The following is a 21,194-nucleotide window of genomic DNA, read 5'->3' on the forward strand; positions in this document are numbered from 1 at the left end:
CCCCCTTTAACTTTTTCTACCTTCCCCCCACCCCCTTATCCTTTGGTAACCACTAAACTCTTGTCTGTGTCTATGAGTTTTTGCTTGTTTGTTTGTCTTGTTCTTTTGTTGCTTTCAGTTTTATGTCCCACATATGAGTGAAATCATATGGTTCTCACCATTTTCTGACTTATTTTGCTTAGCATGATCATCTCAAGATCCATTCATGTTGTTGCAAATGGTAGCATTTCATCTTTTCTTATAGCGGAGTAATATATACATTTTTAAAATAGTTCTTAAGTCTGGGAAAATACGTAATAAGCTGATGTAATTCTTAAATTTATTATTGGGTCTTTGTTTCAGATGGAACCAAAAACCTCTAGGGCTTGCAAAGTATTATAAAGCACTTACGACATCTTTATAATTGTTAAGGTACCAGCTGCACCACAGCCAACGCTACTGTTATCTCTCATCTGAATTTCTAAATAGCTTCCTACTGGTCTTCCTGCTTCCACATGTTCCTACTCACAATCTATTCCCAATATGACAGCCAGAGTTATCCTTTTAGAACATGAATCAGGTCGCTCGTCTGTTCAAAACCCTTCCATGGTATCCGTTTCTCTCAGAATAAGTTTACAATGTCCAACATAATCTGACCCTACTTTGTTGTATCCCCTCTTTGTTTCTTCATTGACCTACTCTCTGCTCAGGGCATGCTGGGCTCCTTGCCGGGCCCCAACAAGCCAGGGCCATCCCATCTTGTGCTGTTGTAAGGCCTATTTCTTCTGCCCAGAATGACCATCTCCCAGGTATCTGCTTGAGCAACTCCCCCTGTCTTTCACATCTTTGCTCAAATCTGTTTTCTCAAAGAAGCCTTCAGTGACCACTTTATTTAAGTTTGCAACACCCACCACCCCCACCACCACTCTGCCATCACCGGCACCTCCTCTCCCTTTTATTCTGCTCTACTTTCTGTTCAAAGCATGTATTACTTTCTCTTTTTAGGTCATTTACTTCTTTTTTAAGTGTGTCATTCAATGTTGGCCCCTCCCATTAGAATGTAAGCTCCATGAAGGCAGCGGCTTTGACTATTTCGCTCAATGAAGTTCTTGAGTTCTAGGCACCTGAGAACAATGCCTGGCACATAGTTGGTGCTCAATACATAGTTTTTGAATGAATGCCTTATGTAGAGGACTAATGAAATTAAATTTGTGTATTAAAAAATATAGTTCTCTCTCTTTGAAAGAGAAAAGTATATCCATTAAGCCCAGACTCATCAGGCTGAATTGTTCAATAATTATCCATAATTCAATAAAATCTTTTCTCAGGTTTCTTGACATTAGTGGGATTTTTTGGAGAATTTCTCAAAAGTAATAGTTGTGATCATGTTTAACAACTAATTCCTGCAGAGGGTAGGGAAGAACCAAGGAGAGTTTAATTGCCAGTTCCATTGCATTTGTGGTAGGAAGTGTTGGAACAGATTTTTAAAAGTTGGAGGTTTTAAATCTCCATTTTAGAAGGCACTCCAAGATAGTTCCCAGACAAATAATTTGAAACAATAAATGACTTAGAAATCAATTTCAATATCACAAAAATGACAGCCTCCCTTTTTTTCCACACAGGGGGACGGTTCCTCCTCATTCTTGTCGGAAACTTGCCATGAGGATCCCTCTGTTTCCCCCAACTTTACTCCCCCCAACCCTCAAGCTCTCAAGTGGTGACCACCATCCTTCCGGCCAGGTAGGACTGGATGGGAGGGGTCGCTTTTGAGAGAAGGGTGGCATGTGGCCATTTTGTTTATAGGCATCATGGACTTGCTCCTTTGTTCTTCACCCTTGCTTTCTCTACATTCCCATCTTTTTCCTGCTGTAGTTCCCAGACACACTCACGATACTCTCCTCATCTTTACCCACCTTCCTCTGGCATTTATTTCTTCATCATTGTTCTCTCTCTTCCTGACATAGATTCCATTCTTCCATATTGTCTTCTTCCCATTTCTTCTTTTTCTTTCTCTATTTGCAAAATTGGCTTCCTTTTTTACCTTGATCTTTCGTTTTTACACTCACACTATTTCCACTGTGAGACATTTTTTAAGTTACTACTTCTCCCAGCACTGGTTTCCTGGTCTTATTATCTTAAAATCCAATGGGATTAAATTAACTTTCAGGGGATCTTCTTGCCCCACTCCACTCAATTTACCACACCCCTCCTTTTAAAAATCTAACAAAAGTCATTGTATTCCTACATGGTATTTTGAGTTAAAGGGATATCTCAAGATTTTCTGATTCTCTACAAGCAAGTGCTCTTAAAAATACCTCACTAGTAGGGATGCTTGGGCCAGTGGCTGCTGGTTAGAGCAAATTGAAGCTGGAAAATTATAGAGGACTTTTAACTTGCTCAAGGAGACGCATTATGAAATCTATTGTACTCCTCTTGCTAATAAGAAAAACTAGCCTATGCCATTCTAATGGGTGTGCATTTCAGGGAGAAAAGAGGCTTTGCAGTGATTATAAAAAAGCAAATGTCTATTCTGATGTATTGAAAATAAAGTTTTACAGTTGAGGCTTACAATGTTTTTGTCTTCAAGCACTTGCTGATCTGTGAAGCAGTCAGTTTAGAAACATGTTGAAGAATTAGTGAAAACAACTTTACTGAGAAAGTGGTGTAAGTTCTTCCTTTTCATCTATATCAGTTGCCACTCACAGTGGTGTTCAAACTCAGTGCTTTTCAAATTTTAATGAGTATGTGTATTACCTGGAGATCTTATGAAAATGCAAATCTGATTCAGGAGGTCAGCATAGGACTTGAGATCTGCATTTCTGTCTTTCTTTCTTTTTTATTTTTTTTTTATTTTTGAGTTTTACTGCCGCATTTCCATGGACCACATTTGTTGAGCAGGAATCTAATACATTCCTATATTCTTGCTGGAAGGAGAAGCTTTATGCTGCCATCATGGTATTTTATTGTATTTTAATTTATTTGGCCTAATCATGAGCCTGACACTTTGATAGCATCACTTTTATTTTCTACTTCTGACTGTGACACTAGTAAGAGAGAGGCAGAGAATGTCATTTGAGAGTAAAGCCATAGCCTGGCTATGAATTCTGTCCCTGTCTTCCCAAAGGTGAAGATCTTGTTCCCATGGTGACCTTGTGATAAAGCCCACAATGGATGTTGGGGTGGAGGAGGGGCAAGTAATATTGATTATTCCGGGAAGTCATCAGGGAGACCTTGAAACTGTCTTCTTCATTTGGCTATAAATGTTTAAGCTATCTCTTAAATCAGCAATTATAAGCATCAGTAGATTTTTATTGTTGTTCCACTTGTTACTGTTCTAGTAGTTTTGAGAGTTACTGTGAAACATTTAATATCACGGTAGAATATTAAATTTTCTCAGAGGAGGTAAATAACAGTGGAGCTCAGAACACATGACTTGGGTTTTGTTTTTCAAAACAAATGCAATAGGGAAGTAAATGTTACATTTCTGTCCTGTGTTCTATCAGGCTTGTGATAGCTGGTTCCCAACTTGGATTCCCTTCAGAATGTCAACTGAGCTTCCTGCTTAGCAAAAATACTTAATTTCAAAAGCGATAGATATTCCCACAATACCTGGACATGAAAAAAATCTTTAATCACACACTTAGTTTGGTCCCTTTAGCTTCCCAAATATACAAGGCAACATAAAAATAAACCAATTTCACACTTTCTATGGAAAAATAGGCCTCATTGCAAAAACAGAAAAAATATAACAGTATTTTGTCTTTGAAAAAGAACAAAAAGTTCTTCTTTCCTACCAGTATCTGTAAAGTAAATTTTGTACGAAGTTTAATATTTCCTTAAATGTTTCTTCCTCATCTTAAACGTCTCCATTGATAGACTAGAATTGAAAACAAAGTGAATGAATAAAAAGCCATCACACATTTGCCAGAAAAGAATGATTTTTGTACTATAGGATTGATTCCAAGAATACTCATTACATTAATACTTAAAATTTCACATTTTTAAATTTGTGAATACAAGCCTCATTGATGGTAAATATATTCCTTATTATCAGATAGAGATTGATAAGTGAAGCTGAACAGGTTACCCATACTTTTAAAACCCTGGTAACTTCTATTTTATAATAAATATAAATAATTTTAGAGCAAAATTAAAAACAAATAAAAAAGCTTATCTGCACATTTTGAGTATGTATGAACCTTTATGTAAAAAGCTATAGAATGACCAATTTCTAAAATTACTGATGATCTATTATTGGAAAACTATAAATTTATGCCAAGCATTTACTAAGTTTCTGCTTTATTCTAGGCTATGCCAATTTCAATAGGGAGCACAAAAGAGCAATAAACACAGTTCCTACATGCTTTAAAATAATAAAAAGCAAGTGAAGGCCATAGAAGGGCATTATTTATTTTTTTTCTGACACTTTAGTAATAAAAACAATAACAACTAGCATTTATTGAGCACTTACTATGTTGACAAGCACCTTCAAAGTACATCACCTGTATTATCTTCTTATTTCCACCATTGTGCACTTGAAGAAATTAAGGTTCAAAAAGGTTAATGAACTTTGTACTAAGGTCAGACAAGAAGTACCAAACCCATCGGGTCCCTTGGGGCCCCATGTATTGTGTCCGTCAGCTTTCTCAGTAAATATCTGAAGGCATGATTTTATAATGTACGTGTCAGAGATGTAGTATCTCTATCTCGCCTTTCTTGGACAGGCCAGCACTAAGGGTACACTCTGTGCCTCAGTATACTCATCTGTAAAATGGAGAGAACACCAGCCTCTCTGTTGAATGAAGCAGATCACTCAGAGTGATTAGAAAGGATAAACACAGTCCTATATACCAAATGCTATTTCATTTTCTGGTGGCATACCCCAGCCTCCGCAAGATCACAATTATATCTTGCCAGAAATTCGGCCCCCAAACCTGTCACAACAGCAAGAAGAATTAAACATCATAGGCAGGATGTTCAAGTTTTTCAAAATCACCTGTTTTAAACAGCTGTCTTGGAGAACATCTCCCAGGACTAGATGTTAGAGAACCTGCAGCCCTGTGAAAATAAGACTCACCTCCAGGAACCACCTCAGGCAGCAGCTCCTATCATTGAGAGGCAGGCAGCTGTTTTTTGTGTTTATCACATCCAGTAGCAAAGCAATGCCAAGCAGAGGGGGAGGCTCTGAGACATGGTGTGGCCTGCACGAGTGGCGTAAAAGGATTTGGACACCACCTTCTCTGTTCATGTTTGCTCTGAAGCATTGGGACTGAGGACAGACACCCTCAGCTCCTCCCAACCTTGACTTTCCTCCTCCCTCCCTCCTCTACTCCCCTGCCATCTAGCTTATATTGTTGGTGCTGACTTCGAACCAAAGGCTAAATGGGTTTGCTTCCCTTGAGCTCTTCTTATTTCTCTCCACACTCACTCCTCTTCACTCCTTCTCTTCCCGCAGCCCTCGAAGGCATCCTTGTTAACTAAAACCCGCTTCTCCCACTGGAAAGCTGTGGGCTGGGTTTATGAGAAAGGAGTTAGGTTACACATTGGATTTTGCACCAGGGTCTATTTTTATTTGTTAAGCCATTGTTTCTATGGTTTTCATTTATTCATTTAAATAAAATCTACTCAACTCTAGGACTTACCCCTGAGGTTACTAGGAAATCTAAAAGAATATATTGGAAGAGATACATCTCCCTTTAGATTGTATTAAATCTCAGTCATAGCACAGAGGGGCTTCTCCAGAGCATGTGACAGATGACCCTATTCTTCTTTTGCTTTGAAGTTAGAGTGAGGGGAAATGCTTTGGGCCAAATTATGAAAGATTTAAGCAAGAAACGAAGAAAAGTTTCTAAGAGTAAGAATATCTAAATACAGTCGGCCATCTATATCTGCAAGTTCTGCATCCACGGATTCAACCTAGCGCAGATGGAAAACATTCGGGGGGAAAAAATAAGTGTTAACATTGTTGCAGACGTGTATTATGTAGTTTAGCCTACCAGGACATGTCTGTATTGAAGATGTACAGACTTTCTCTTGTCATTATTTGCGAAACAATATAACATAACAACTATTTACATAGCATTTGCATTGTATTAGATACAAGTAATCCAGAGATGATTTAAGGTATATGGGAGGATGTACGTAGGTTATATGCAAATACTACATCATTTTATATAAGGGACTTGAGCATGCACATATAGATTTCAGTATCTTGGGGGTGGTGGGGTACGGGATAGGGAGTTCTGGAACCAGTCCCCAGGGAATACTGAGAGATGACTGTAGTTTTACAAAGGTTATTGTGTGTCTCTTTGAAGATCTTTAAATGTGGTGACCAAGAGGCTGGCTGTAAGTAGAGTTGTGTACAACTGAGTCACCTTTTTGTGATCTCCTCTGAGTCCATGAAGAATACGATTAATTAAACTCAGAAGTTTGCCACTAAAATAATAGGTATGAGATCCAGAGAATTCAAGGTGTTGGAGGACTCATTAAATAGGGTTGCATAAATACCATGCTGAAAGATTTAATGAGTCCATAGGGTCACTTATAGAACAACAGAGCAGAGATGACCTAGAAAAATAAATTAGAATCGATATTGTGCTTCTGAATTAACAACTATAGATTGCTATATTAACACCTGAGAGATGAAGTCTATAATTATATCTTAATAATGGATGTTGGTGTTCTGATCCCAGGGAAAACGAAAATTGCTCATTTTATTTTTTTTTACTTGTCCATAATAAAAATAAATTTTATATGCATTTATTTCTGTGGTCTCCAAGAACCATGAATGTTTTCAATAGCTACAACTAAGTAAACAGTATTAATTTTTTTCTCTTATTAATTCAACTAATACTTATTGAATGCCTACTGTGTAGCAGGCACTAGGCTAAGTGCTTAGAAAATAAAACTGCAAAAAGATGTATCCTGTGCCCTCCATCTCAAATTGCTGACAGCTTCGTCCAATAGAATTTTCTGCAGTGATGGAAATGGTCCGTTGTTGACTGTCTAATGCGGTAGCCACTAGTACCAGTGATTATTTAGTATTTGAAACGTGGCTAATGTGACTGAGGAACTGAATTTTTAATTTTACATACTTAAATTGTATTTAAGTGTAAATACCCACATGTAACTAGTGGCTAATATATAGGCAGCACAGGTGAATAACATGCTGAACCTTAATTTCTCATGTGTAATCTGAAGGGTTTGTGTTGGGACAAAACAGTATGATCATCATTGTAATAGAGCCGTTTACAGGGGAGCTGTTTACTTACTTAGGGAAACCACCCAGAGCTTCCCAGAGGTGGTAACCCTTGACCTATAGGGTTAGGTAGAAGTTTATCAAGCACAGGAGCAGATAGGAAGGAATTTCTCATGACACTGTGATAAAGCCTGAGGTCCAAGTAGCATGTGACTGCTATGGAATTGCATGTGATTTCATTATTTACATGTTCTATTATTCTCCTTGGGCTGCCGTAACAAAATATCTCAGACAGTGGCCTAAATAACAGAAAATGATTTTCTCACAGTTCTGCGGGCTGAAGTCCAAGATCAAGGTGCCAGTGGGACTGATTTCTGTGAGGCCTCTCTCCTCAGATTGCAGGTGGTGCTTTCTTGCTGAGTCCTCATGTGGCCTTTGATCTGCACTCCTGAAAAGAGATAGAAAGCTCTGGTGTCTCTCCTTTTCCTTATTAAAACGCCAGTTATGCTAGCAATGGGCCCCACTCTATGACCTCATTTAACCCTAATTTCCTCCTTAAAGACCCCATCTCTAAATGCAGTCACATATGTTGGGGCTTCAACATAATGAATTTAGAGGGGACACTGTTCAGTCCATGAAACATGTCTTTCAATAAGCAAATATCTTTTTCTCTGTTGTCTTTTGTTTTTGTTTTTGTTTTTCCTAAGAGGTGATACATATCTCACACTCAGTTCACACAAATTGACAAAAAACTATCATCAATTGATCGAACATCTGATGATTTTAATCACTGCTTTTGATTTACCTGTTGACAGATAACAGAGTTTTAGAAAATCAATAATTTTTATAAAAATCCTAAAGCAAAGTGTCCACCTCTCAAAACTCAAATGTAATTAAATATTGTTTAAGCACATTTTACTATTAATTTTTCATTGCTCTTTGAGGACAAACCAATGGTGAGTCAGAGCTGGTCACACTACCTCACAGGGACTCATTTTTTAATTTTTCAGGGATTCTGTGAGCCAGTTGTTAAACATGGCCATTATTTAAAAAGTAAATTATATCAACTTTACAATTAAACCAGTTATATTAACAACAGAGATAGCAAATACCCCAAACTCACCACTTGCTAATTATTTAAGACATTTCACTCTAGTCTGGGCTCTCGATGTAGTCTATAACTATCGCATCTGTATAGTCACCAAAATGAAGCGCTACCGGGCACCTCTTCCTAACTCTGGTCAAGACAATCGCTTTCGTAGCTTGAAGTCGGCCATAGTGGAAGTATTTACACCACGGAAATCAACAAACACTATAAATGAGGTACTTTTCTTTCCTTAGGAGAACCACCTATTAAATATTTACCAGCACTCCACTGGCACAAACGTTACTGTTTTACGGCATAGGGTTTTCCCAGGATTTATGCAGACTTCCTGTTGCAGTTATTGGAGTTGAAAACATCATTTCCCATCCTTCATAAATAAAACAAAACTTTCTGCTGCAAAATAATTTGTTATCTTTTGAAAACCTTTTTTTAAATTTGTTTCCTCTACCAGAAAGGTGCAGGGCTGCCTTGCTGACCTATGGACTGTCAGGCCCGCCATATAAAATAGTTTGGGGGCAACAGAAAAATCCCCTAAAACATAAATCTGCCATTGACAACATTCTTCTAACCCATTCAGCAATTTCTACCTGAAAATTGCCTCAGTTGTAATATTATATCCCTCCCATTGCTAATACTAACGTTTGCCTCATTTGTTTTAACAAGGTCACTTTTTTCCCTACTAAAAGTTTTAAGTGACAGTAAATGAAATAGAATAGAAAACTGCTGGGGTAAATACCAGTTTTCAGATTAAATTGTTTTTTGGCTTTTCTTATTTTCTGTAGGAAACATTTCTCTCCAATGTTTCCCTTTTATACCATTTCCAAACAAGCAGTGTTTACTCTGTCTCCAGGTGTAGTTTACATGCGCGAGAGAGAGAGAGAGAGAGAGAGAGAGAGAGAGAGAGAGAGAGAGAGAGAGAATATCATGGACCTAGATTGAATTTAAGCATATCATAGATAAAATGCTTGGGATATAAAGGGAAAAAGAGAAGGGTTTCCAGGAGTTAGGTCCAGATAACTCTTAATTTTAAGCGAGGTCTGGTGGAGGAGAAAAAGCCTGAAAACGACAGGAAGGGGACAAGCTGTGAGGTGGGAGGAAAACCAAGAATGCCAGAGAAACCAACAGGAAAAAAGGCATCAGTATGAAGTGAGTGACTCATAGTGTCTACAGTGACTGAGCGGTACAGAAAGGTGTCCTTGGACTTTAGTAACCAGCAGGTCATTGGTGCCCTCAGTATTAAGGAGGGGTCACTGTGCAGGTGGGAGTGGAAGCCAGATAAGAATAGGATGAACAGGAGGCAAGAATAGGAGACAGTTCATCTGATGCTTTTCCTCAACTCCAGACTTGAAGGGAAGCAGAAATCTGGAATAGCAATGGGGAATGTAGAGAATAAGGGAAAACCTATTTGAGAAGAGATTAATTAGTACTTCTAATTTATGGTCCAGTCTAGTTTATCATGAGATTACTATATAAAATGATTGCCAAGGAAGAATAGAGAAAAAGAAATCTCATCTATTAATGGTTGGCAGAGTTGTGTTTTCCCGTGATGAATCAATATTCATTGGAAGAATGATTCTTAATGAGTGTGCAGCATAAACTATCAACAATAGTAAAGGGTTTCCCTAGACCCCATCTAAATGTTAGGTTGTTTTCTCTTGCTATTTAGTACATTAAGGATAATACTCATACAACTTACATTATATCTTTATAACTAATCCACAAACAAAATCTGCATGGCTGCTGTACTAAAGCATCTGCTGATCAAGAGGCTTCCACATTGACCATTCTGTAATTAGAATTCACTCTGCCTTGTGCAGTAGTGAAACTATTTTCACTATTTAAAAGAAAATATGATATATTTTCTTTTCCCTTGAAGTATCCTCCTTCCTCTCTTCCCCACCCCCCAGGCTGAGTCACAACTCAGAATGGAGAGGAGAGGAGGGGAGGGGAGGGGAGGGGAGGGGAGGGGAGGGGAGGGGAGGGGAGGGGAGGGGAGGGGAGGGGAGGAGAAGAAAGGACACCTAAGGGAGAAGATCTTAACAAGGCAGAAAACTTGAAAACCAGAGACTTCAAGAGAGGAGGGATTTTTCCAAATTCCTTTAGCTTCTTTTACCACATAAGCCAGGCCTGAGAGGCTGGAGCCTTACTATACACCCAGTGAAGACAGAACTCAGAATGTGACATAGAGGAAGAGGAAAGCCCACCTCTTCCAACCCCAGGAACTGTGGGAAGAAAAAGAGGAGAGAGAATAGAGCATGATGTGAGATTTGTATGTAGCTCTTTGGTTTCTACTCTTCAGACAAAAATTTGGAAGGTTCTGGATAGGGCTCATGGCTCCCCATATCATGTGTGTCTTAGAAGGGACAGGAAAATTTCTATGCCCCAATGATGGGAAATGGTAGTGTTGAGGGGGCTGGTGGAAACCTAAGAACAAGACAAAGAGGCTCCCAGTGGTCAAGTGAACCCACAAAACCGTGGGTTCAAGCAGTGCCTGCCAAATGGCCAGCAGCCACTAGTCCATGGAAAAATCTAGACCAGCCACTTCACGGCAGAGACCTGTGAGGATATAGAGGGAAGCCTTGTAGATCTGAGCATGCTGCCTCCTCTTTTCCCACTTTGAAGAAACACTGAGTTATGTAATAGACTCAGCCACCATTTTGGGAAGCTAAAAATGGGAAGGACATCTTTGGAAGACTGAACTTTACCCAGAGACTGATTCATGCAAGAAACTTTTAAAATCAATCTTATGGGAAGTGAGATTTTGAAGCAACTCTAAGGAAATTGTCTATTTCCTTTAATAATTAGAAAGGCTAGGACAGCTTCCCTTTTTGTCACTCGAAGTGTAGCTCCTATACCTCCAGGGAGGTGAGCTTGGAGAAGTATTTCTGTGGTGACTTAACAGCAATTTCGTGGGCAGGCAGCTCAGAGTTGTGGTTGGCAGTGCCAGCCACTCAGAGTCAATTGAAAGGGAATGGTTCACCTGGGAGTTTTCTAACCTGATTACAGGTTTCCTGGACACTGTGTCCTCTCCTGACCCAACACCTGCTGTGACAGAGAGATATTTGTAATGAGATGAATAACAAACAGCTTCATGAAGTTTGGGTCACATGGGAACAAAAGGCACAGTCACCTAGATGGAGCCAGCCTTTTCCTGTTTTCTCTTATTATTTTCTCTACCAAATTGAACTCTTGTCAAAAGCTCTGGCAAGAGTTTTAGTCAAAGCCTTTAAACTCATATTTTTAGAAGAAATGTTTGCTGTTTCATGGCTGAAAATTATGCTCAATTCTGCAGAGCTATAACCAGAACTTTTTAAAAAAATACCTGTTTTATATGTAAAGGCTCGGGATACCCTTCTATTAAGATCAGCACTAAAATAAAATAGTCCTAGTAAGCAAATTAACTAGACTGTCTCTTGACAACCACTTTTCTGGTGATATTTCGATAGAGTTAGCCTGTACATATATTCATAGGTGAATGTATGCCCCTGAGAGGGCACAGATTCAACTTTCCATGTGACCTGCAAATTTTCTCTCTGTCCTGATATGACCATCAGAACTGGGGCTTAGCTGGGGATTTTAGAAATGATGGTTTCCTTTTCTTTAAACCTTGTGCCTACATATATTGTTTGGCATGTTTGGTCAGTTTTATTATGATGATTTACATTTCTAGAATTCTTCCACATTTTAGTCTTACTGGCAAACTAAAATGTGAAAAAAGCTATTATGTGAGATTTTACAAGAGCCCAAGAGGGTGAGTAAAGACACCTAGGGTGGTCATCACCGCACTATACTCTGCCATGGTTTTGACCAGGATTCTGGCCTTTCAGAACATTCTATCTAAAGACTAAAGCTAATTTAGTTGGAAAACAGAGATCACATATTGAGAACTATTTATCACCTAGATTTCTAATCTTGGAATTATAGTGCTCACTCATTTATCAAAGAGTAGAATGGAAAATAGATTTTTAAAAAAAATATCTTTTATCTCTTGAAATTGGAGGGCAGTAGAACTGAAAGTAGCACTCCATATGTCTGTCTGTCCATCCATTCATCCATATGTATCTGCATTATATATATATACATATTAATATATATATACATACATGTAAATTTATTTTTAAAAGCCTGTGTTGGTATTTAATAGCTTATTGTCAGTAAAACTGTATGCAATATAAGGAGGGAATGAGTACCCTGAATAGCCTCTTATCCTCTTTGAATTTTGCATAATGTGCATTACATTTGTCTTAAACTTTTTAATCCATTAATTTTTTTGCAAAATATGTAAATATTATTAAGCACATCCTCTACTTTGACACCAGCAAACACATTCCCAACCAAGCACACCTACCTCCCTGTGTCTTGATGCCCAGCTATGTTCACACTAGCTATCCAGGTAACTTGTCCATTATTTTAAAAATTCAGTCCCTTTTGGTTTCAGATCACATGCTTCCCTTCTCTACAGTGCAGATGTCAGGTAAATGCAGTTTCTTCTCTATTACATTGTTCCAATCTTCTTTCCTCTATTTCCTCTGTGTTCCTTCCTTTGTTTTTAGCTGCTATTCATTTACACACAGTTAAAAGGGGAGGGAAGCATACTAATTGAAAAATTGATTATATAACCCTGAGGGCTTTGCTTTCATTACCTCCAGAGTCCAGGAATGGCATTTCTCCAGATTTATCCTCCCTTACTTAATAAAGGATTTTTCCACTGAACTCCTGACAACATCTTGTGTTCAGACTATGGTGCCATGCTCTGCTGTTTTCATTATTTACACGAAAATATGTTGATGGGCCATGGGCAAATGCAATTTATAATCATCAAAGGTGGGATAAAAGAGCTATTGCTAATGTAAGCAAACTAAGACAGAGAATTTTAGAAAATTACATAGACAATCAGAGATGCAAAGAGTTTAAAATAAGCTAAGATGACACTTTCATTTAGCAAATATGGAAAGAGAACCAGAGAGATCTGCCTACGTGGGCAATGGTAAGACTAGGCCACAAATTTAGTCTTCAGCCTTCTTACTTTCTTCTCCCAACCGCTCTTTTATCCCAACCTAAGATATTCCATCTTAGTGAATTACAGAGCAACAGAAAGAGAGAATTAAGACCTATAACTATTTGAATACTAAATATTATCTGCTGATTATAAGATAATTGGAAACTTGCAGACAATAAAACAATTGAAAACTTATATAATTAAAAAGAATTTTATGAGGCACTGGATGTTAGTCAACAGTTTTCCTCTCACAGCAACAATAATCTCTCTCTCTCTCTCTCTCTCTCTCTCTCTCTCTCTCTCTCTCTCTATCTCCACACACACAAATACACACACAAACACAAACACACATAGGTATGTATATGTATATATGTAAAGCATATCTACACATAATTATGTATAATATAAAACAACAGAAACCATAAAATATGTAACACATATATAAACTATGTATAAATATTCTTAAGAAATATTGTGTATTTCTGTGGGACAGATTCTTATAAATGATATTTAAATGGTTCCTCATAAAATAATTGAGAAGAAAAAAAGCATCAATTAATACAAAATAGGAGATAACTGTGCATAGAAAATCAATATATAATTAGAAGACAGAAGGCAAATGGAACTGATTTTGCAGAAAAAAGAAGGGAGAACGCTAAGTGCCCAGAGCCCCAGACCCTAGCTAAGAGGGGCACCAGAAAGAGGAAACTGAGGGAAATAAATTATCAAAGAAATATAATAGAAAACCTTTTTTCACAACTGAAGAGCATTAGTTGCCATAGTGAAACACCAGTCTGATTGCCCAGCAACAGGAAAAAAATAACCCACAGTAAAGCCCAAAGCTGAGAAATTTTAGAACACCAAAGACAAAGAGAAATTTCTAAATATTTCCAGAAAGAAAACTACAGGTCACAAATTGAACTCAGAAAGTGATCTGGCTTCTCTACAGAAAATTTGGAAGTTTGAAGACAGTGAAGCAAAGCTTTCAAAATTACAAAATGATTTAATGGAGAATTGGACATCTGCACTATTAATCAAGAGAATAGAACTCAAAAACATGTTTAGATATGCAAAATACCACACCACCTATATATTTGTCTAAAATGCAAAACAAACTATGTTTCTGTCTGTTTGTGTACATAAATATGAATGAGAATAAATAGACAAGTTCTGGATATCTAAAACAAACTTTTTAATTATTGGTTAACTTGAAAGAGGGGGCTGGGACCGGAGAGGTGGTGAAAGGGTGTTTCACAGCTAAATATATTGGTGTTTCCATGTGTTTCTGCAAATAAAATATTTATATATTATCCAGATGATCAAAGATGTTCTAAATTTTAAAGTAAAAGATTCCATTACTGCTGTGTTAATTTTAAACAGGAAATGGTTTGAAATTTTAAGCTTTTCTCTAACTGTTCATCTGGATACATTTCTTTTCAAGTGCACTTTTTCTTTCTATTTCTAGCTTTAAAAAATACAATTCAGGTTTAAACGAGCCATCATGGTTCCTTGATATCATTGCATTTCTGATAATGAGCCCTTCAACCTTGATTGGCTTTTAATAGAATGACAGTGATTCTGAAGCAATCCTGAAGTCACCTGTTTCCCTCAGCCATATAAAAACTTACATCTGTTGCTGATATAATCTAAGATGCAAAAGCATCAAAAAGCAAGCTGGAGATATCTGAGTTTCCAATAAAAACAAAAATTATATAACTTTAAAAATATGTTTAAGTGCATCAGTGAATGGGAAAGAAATTAAGCAATGCTCAAAGGACAAGGTCCAAGTGAAAACAGGTATGCAGAGAGGTAGACAGAACAGTAAAGTTGTCTTTTACCTTGAAAGTATCTGCCAATTTAACACTGAGCTTAGATTTTTCATGATGTGTGGGTGGTGAGAAAACAGGAAATTATGCCAAAGTGAGGAGTCTAATAAGAGACCTCTACATAAACCTAATACTACAAAGGGCCACACAACCTTAGAATACATATGAATTTAAAAATGAACCTCTCTCGGGTTGGCCTGTTGGCTCAGTTGGTTAGAGCAGATGCTCTTAGCAACAAGGTTGTCAGTTCAATTCCCACGTGGGACGGTGGGCTGCAGCCCAGCAACTAAAGACTGAAAACAGCCACTGGACTTGCAACTGAGCTGCGCCCTCCAGAGCTAGAATAAAGAACAACGACTTTATTTAGAGCTGATGGGTCCTGAAAAAAACACACTGTTACCCAACAAAATTTTTAATAAATAAACAAACCTCTCTCAAGGAATTACAAGAAAATCATTGGTATCAAAACTTGGTGTTGAATAGAGGAAGAAAAAATTCTGGAGACTTTATGATCACAAGCTGTCCCTCACATGAGTGTGAAGCCTGACAAACTCAGGATTTAGTTTAAATGTGTCTCATCCTGGAAATCCTCTGGACTTCTAGCATAATTAAATTGTCTGTAAAGGAGCCCATATTCAAACAAGGCCTTAAGCTATTACTACAGTTAAAATTCCAATAAATATCAGCCCATCAAAGCAATTACAATGAGTATAAAAAAGTCTAGGAGTAAAAACCTCAGAAACAAAAGACAGCAGAATGAGCCCTACAAAAAGTTAATATTTTGGAATTACGAGAAACAGAATGTTAAGTACTTTCAAGATTGACAATAGGAATAAAGATCAATTGATTTTAAAAAGTGATGACTTCATATTTGAAAATAAATTTATTTTCTATAAATTAAAATATAATTACATTTATTAATAAAATTAAATGCATCATCCCAGCAGTAGAGAGAGAATTAGTAAATTTAAAAAGAGATGTATAATATTACCCAGAATATAGCAGAATTTCAAAGAGATGGAAAATATGGTAGAGAGATTAATAGATATAAAGGATAGAGTGAAAAGAAGAGATGAAAGAGAATGAAAACAACAGAATATTGTTTGTTTTAGAATTGATGAAAGACACAAATTCATAGACTTAGAAATCCTAAGCAAGATACATTTGAAACAATTCCGTATCTAGATACATCATATTGAAATTTCAGAAGACCAAAGACAAAGCAAATATCTTAAAAGCAACTAAAGAGAAATTACTTTTAGAGCAATGACAATTAGATGAAAAATTGATTTCTCAGCAGTAACAATAAAAGCAATAAAACAATGGGATAATATCTTTAATCTGCTGAAAAAATATATTTGCCAATCTAGAGTTTATACCCAGATAAAGTATCACTTAAGAGTGAAAGCAAAAAACAAAAAAACAGAAAAAAAGAAAAAAAAACATTTCAGCTCAGTGTCTGGAATAACATGAGATGGTGGTGGTAGGGGTTGCAGCAGGGATGAATGAATGTTTGCAACCAGCAGACCTTCACTAAAGGAAATTATAAATCAATATGCTAGTCAAAGGAAGTCTGGACAGAGACCAAAGTAAACAGCAAATAGGTAGATAATTCCAAATGAGCACTGACTATATAAAATAATGATAATGTTTTATGGGGCTAAATTAGAACTAAAATATAAAACAATGCCATATCATTCAAGAAGAGATTATTGTGTTAAGGTATTTTAAGTCCTTATGCTGTTTAGCAAGAGGGTAAAGATAGAAAAATATTGAAATGTCTAATGCTACTATTAGAATGAAAAGAGTGTATAACTTCATTTTCAGAGGGAAAAAATATGAGACTGGAAACAGTAATCCAAAAGAAAATAAGAAAAAAAAATAAGATGAAGAAAAGAATCCATTAGAATTAATAACTAAAACATATTTTTAAATATTCTACTTACAAATATCCAAGGTTGTCAGCTTTTTTTTAACTCAGAAATATGCCACTTAATAAGGACATGTCTGAAGTATAAGGGTTTAGAAAAGGAAAAGGAAAAAATGCCACGTAAATAATAAACAAACCTGCTCTTGCTATGTTCATATCAAATAAATAGATTTTAAGGCAAAAACAAAGAGGGCTGCTATATAATGATATAATGTTCAGTTTTCGAAGAGAACATAACATTTTTAAACTTATATGTATATAATAATGTACTATTACAATATGTCAAGCTAAATATTGACAATACAGAATCTACCTCTCTAGTAAAATATATTCACACTTCTTTCAGTAATCAATACATCAAGTAGACCCCTCCAAAAAGTATCACTGAGATACAGAAGATTTGGATAAGACAGCACAATTAAAAATTTTACTAATGTGTGTGTATATGTATGTTTGTACATATTTCCGTGTGTGTGTGTGTGTGTATAGCAACACAAAAGCAAATCTAAGGAAAGCCTCATACCTGAAACATTCACATTAGACAAAAACTATTATTCCCTCTAATCCAAGAGAAAGAAGAAAAAGTTATAACATTTAGATATTAGATGAAGAAAAATATAATTTGCGAATTATATGAATCTATGTTCAAAAGGATTTTCAATTAAATCATTTAACAAGAGTTTGACAAATTCACTAAATATGAAATCAATATACAACAAGCAATTGCATTTCTACAAATAACTTTAAAATGTACAATATCACAGCAGATATACCAAATAATATTTTAGCAACATATATTGAAGACTATGGGAAAATGTATAACATTTCATTGAAAAAGATCAATGAAGGTCTATTATAATATGCTAGTGAATCACAAGAGCCAATAGATATAGTTGAGTTCTTTCAAACTGATCTATAGATTAAATGCAATGCCACCAAACCCTCAACATTTACAGAATTTGACAAGCTGATTCCATAACTTATATGGAGAAGTAAAGTCCTAGAACTTGATGAGACACTCCTAAAGTAGAACAGAGAGTAAAGACATTGCATATCAAGAATCATGAAAATATAGTAATTAAGATATTGATGGAACATTGGCAAATTAGGCATTGGTACAAATAGATGGCCCATAAACAAATGCATACAAATGTGAAAACTTGATTTATAATAAAGTTGGCACTAGAAATCAATGGAGAAACTCAGGATTTTTGATAAATGCTGCCAGGACTATTGATTATCAATATGAGGAAAAAAACAACAACAAATGAAATTGGATCCCTACCTCACACCATACACAAAAATCAAGTCCAAGTGGTTTCAAGACTTAAATGTAAAATATAAAACTATAAATCTTTAGAAGATAATGTAGAATATGTTTGTGAATTTAGGAAAGGGATGGATTTCTTTATCAATATAAAAAAAGCATAAAAGGAAATATGGATAATTTAGTCTAGAAGTGCTACCCATATAACTTAGCAAAAATTAGCATTTATAATATATATAAAATGACTGCGTACTAAGAAAAAGATAAACAATAGATAAATCTGCTAGAACTTAAATAGGTGCTTTTTATATAAACACAAATAGTCAATAACATAAATAGGCTCAACTTCAATAGTAATCAAGAAAATGCAAATTTAAACCATCAGATTGGCAAACATTTTTAATCTGATCATAACGAGTGATTGGAAATGATATAGTGCATCTTGGACAATTGTAAACTGCTGGTGGGAATGTAAATTGGTACAAACATTCTTGAAAACAACTTGATACTATCTAGTAAAGTTAAAGATGTGCAGTCCGTAGGATCAGAAATTCCTTGCCAAGGTAGAAACTCCCTAGAGAAATTCTCATATCAGTGTATCTGGAGACTTGTGCAAAAATGTTCATAGCGATACTCTTTATACTAGCCAAAAAAAAAAAAAAAGGAAATAATCCAGCTGTACTTCAAGAGTACATGAAGAAATGCTAATGCATACCTACAGAAGGATATTGCACAGCAACTAAATAGATATGACAGCGACCCACAACCTAAGATCAGCAGCACATTATTTAGTGAAAAAACAAGTGGCAGGAGAACATATACGGTGTGATTTCAATTCTGTACGTTTAAAATCCTGCAAAGCAAGTGATATGTTGTTTAGGGATACAAGCATACTAAACTATTATTTTTTTAAGTGTGGGAATGATAAACCAAAAAAAATCAAGACTGTCATTTCCTGTGAGGAATCAAGAAGGAGATGGGATCAAGGAAAGGCACAGTGGGAACTTGAAGCCTGGTGTTTTGTAAATTGATCAGTGGGTGTTTATTGCTTCAGTGTTCTTTATATCTTATGAATATTTTACTTTCTTTTATATCTACTCAGTATTTAAGAGACAGATTTTTTTTTTTTAATTTGAAAAAAGGGAGTAGTCATAATGTATTGGTGCACTGATTATAATTTTGACAGAAGTGTATTTTCATGTCAGCATCTTTTAACATTTTTCATTATGTTGAAATGATTCACCATAATTACATATAGAAAGTAGAAATTAAACTCATTCTGATCAAATCACCAGCTTGCTGAAACCCTCTCCTCCGGGCTTATCGGAGGTGTGGAGCAAAGTCCTATCTTCTCAACAGGCTTCTATATGGCCCTTGAGTCTTCTGCCTGCCACTCTGCACCTTGTGCACCGCGGTCCAGCTGTACCAGCTCTCTGGGCCTCCAAACAAGCTTATGCCTTTGCTCTTTCTGCTGCTGTATTACTATCCCTCCAGATTTCCCCATGGCTGCTTCCTGTTTCTTCAGTTCTCTGTTCAAATGTTATCTCCACGTAGAGACCTTCTGACTGCAGAATAGGCTCTCACCTTTCTCTGATTTATGACTTTTCACTCTGAAAATATCCTATTCACTTTGTTATTTGTTTATTGTCTGTTTCATCTCCATACAGGGGCCACATCCCTTTGTTTATTATTGCCCCAAGCACCTGGCATATAAATACTCAATTAAAATTTATGGAATGAATTAATATGTTATGCCTAAATATTTGGGCAATAGAAAGTTAGCATAGAGATATAATAGATAGATAACTGATAGATATAGATAAATAGATGATAGATAGATAGATAAATGATTGATGGATGATAGATGATAGATAGATAGATAGATACATACATACATACATACATAGATACATAGATGTAAATTGACAGATTTTTTTTTTCTTTTGGGAAACAATGAAGTTCAAAGAGCCACTCCATTCATACATTCAAGTATTTATTGAGTATCTCTATGTGTGAGGCATTGTGCTAGATGCCAGAGATACAGAGTAAATAGGAAGGTAGCCAGAAACCTCATACTGGCCTCCATTTGTTAGGAGCAAGGGCCAAAAAAGGTCAGAGTAAAACAAAGACCCAAGCAATTTGGAGGCCAATTTATGGCAGAGATAGTGGTAAGATTCTGGGCATTTCTCCTCACTAATTCTATAGTGATTCCTAAAGAAAGTATGGGGGTTAAAGTATTTGAATATCAGAGGAAAGAAGATCCTTCGGACACAAAGCCAATCATTTTATCAATGTGAGAATTTCCATTAGAAAACAAATTAAAGGCTGCAAAACCTGAGTCACTGGATCAGTTTCTTAAGCAATGGTCCTACATCTCCCCCAACACTCCCTCAGAAATGGCATTGAAAACCCCATTGAGAAAACCCTTCTGAATATTAAGACTGATTGATGAAATGGTACTTCGACCTTTGTTCTGTTGCAATAAAATTATTAATAAGAAATGAACTGGGAAGAACAGAGATGTCTCTATTATATTCCTTGATACAGTATTTTATTAGCTTCCTAATCAACTAATGTACACTTTACCCAGTTTAATATCAAACTGAAATATAAATATTTGACTTGACATGTTTAAAGCCATATTGAACCAATTATGTCTTGATATGGGGGCACATACTCTAATCACATCTTTGTTTCTATAGGACACTGATTCCGTTCTTATCTTTCTTATTCATACGCTGTTTCTAATAGAGAACAGGCTTAAAGCGGCAAGGCTTTTTACACAAGGATGCATTTAATCTCTGCTGTCTCTTAGCTCAGAAGGCCCTTCAGGATCTTGCACATTCTAAATACCCTGGGACACTTCTGACCATGTCACAAAGTCATCACA

At 36.2% G+C, this 21,194-nt stretch overlaps 1 protein-coding gene across 2 annotated transcripts in view; it reads left to right on the forward strand.

Annotated features, from left to right (window-relative positions):
* Positions 1-21,194, forward strand: part of PLCB1 (phospholipase C beta 1) — a 684,403-nt gene that overhangs the window by 613,841 nt on the left and 49,368 nt on the right. Inside the window, exon 32 of one of the 2 annotated variants that reach the window (XM_088789262.1) lies at positions 1,602-1,719. The exons of the other annotated variant lie outside the window; for it this stretch is intronic. Coding sequence (XP_088645388.1) covers positions 1,602-1,700 — 99 coding nt within the window. The 3' untranslated portion in view covers positions 1,701-1,719. The remainder of the gene's footprint in view (positions 1-1,601; positions 1,720-21,194) is intronic. 2 annotated transcript variants of the gene reach the window in all.

This window comes from Rhinolophus sinicus, chromosome 13 (assembly GCF_057876585.1).
Source record: "Rhinolophus sinicus isolate RSI-liver-muscle chromosome 13, RSI-T2T, whole genome shotgun sequence".
Lineage (NCBI taxonomy): Eukaryota > Metazoa > Chordata > Mammalia > Chiroptera > Rhinolophidae > Rhinolophus > Rhinolophus sinicus.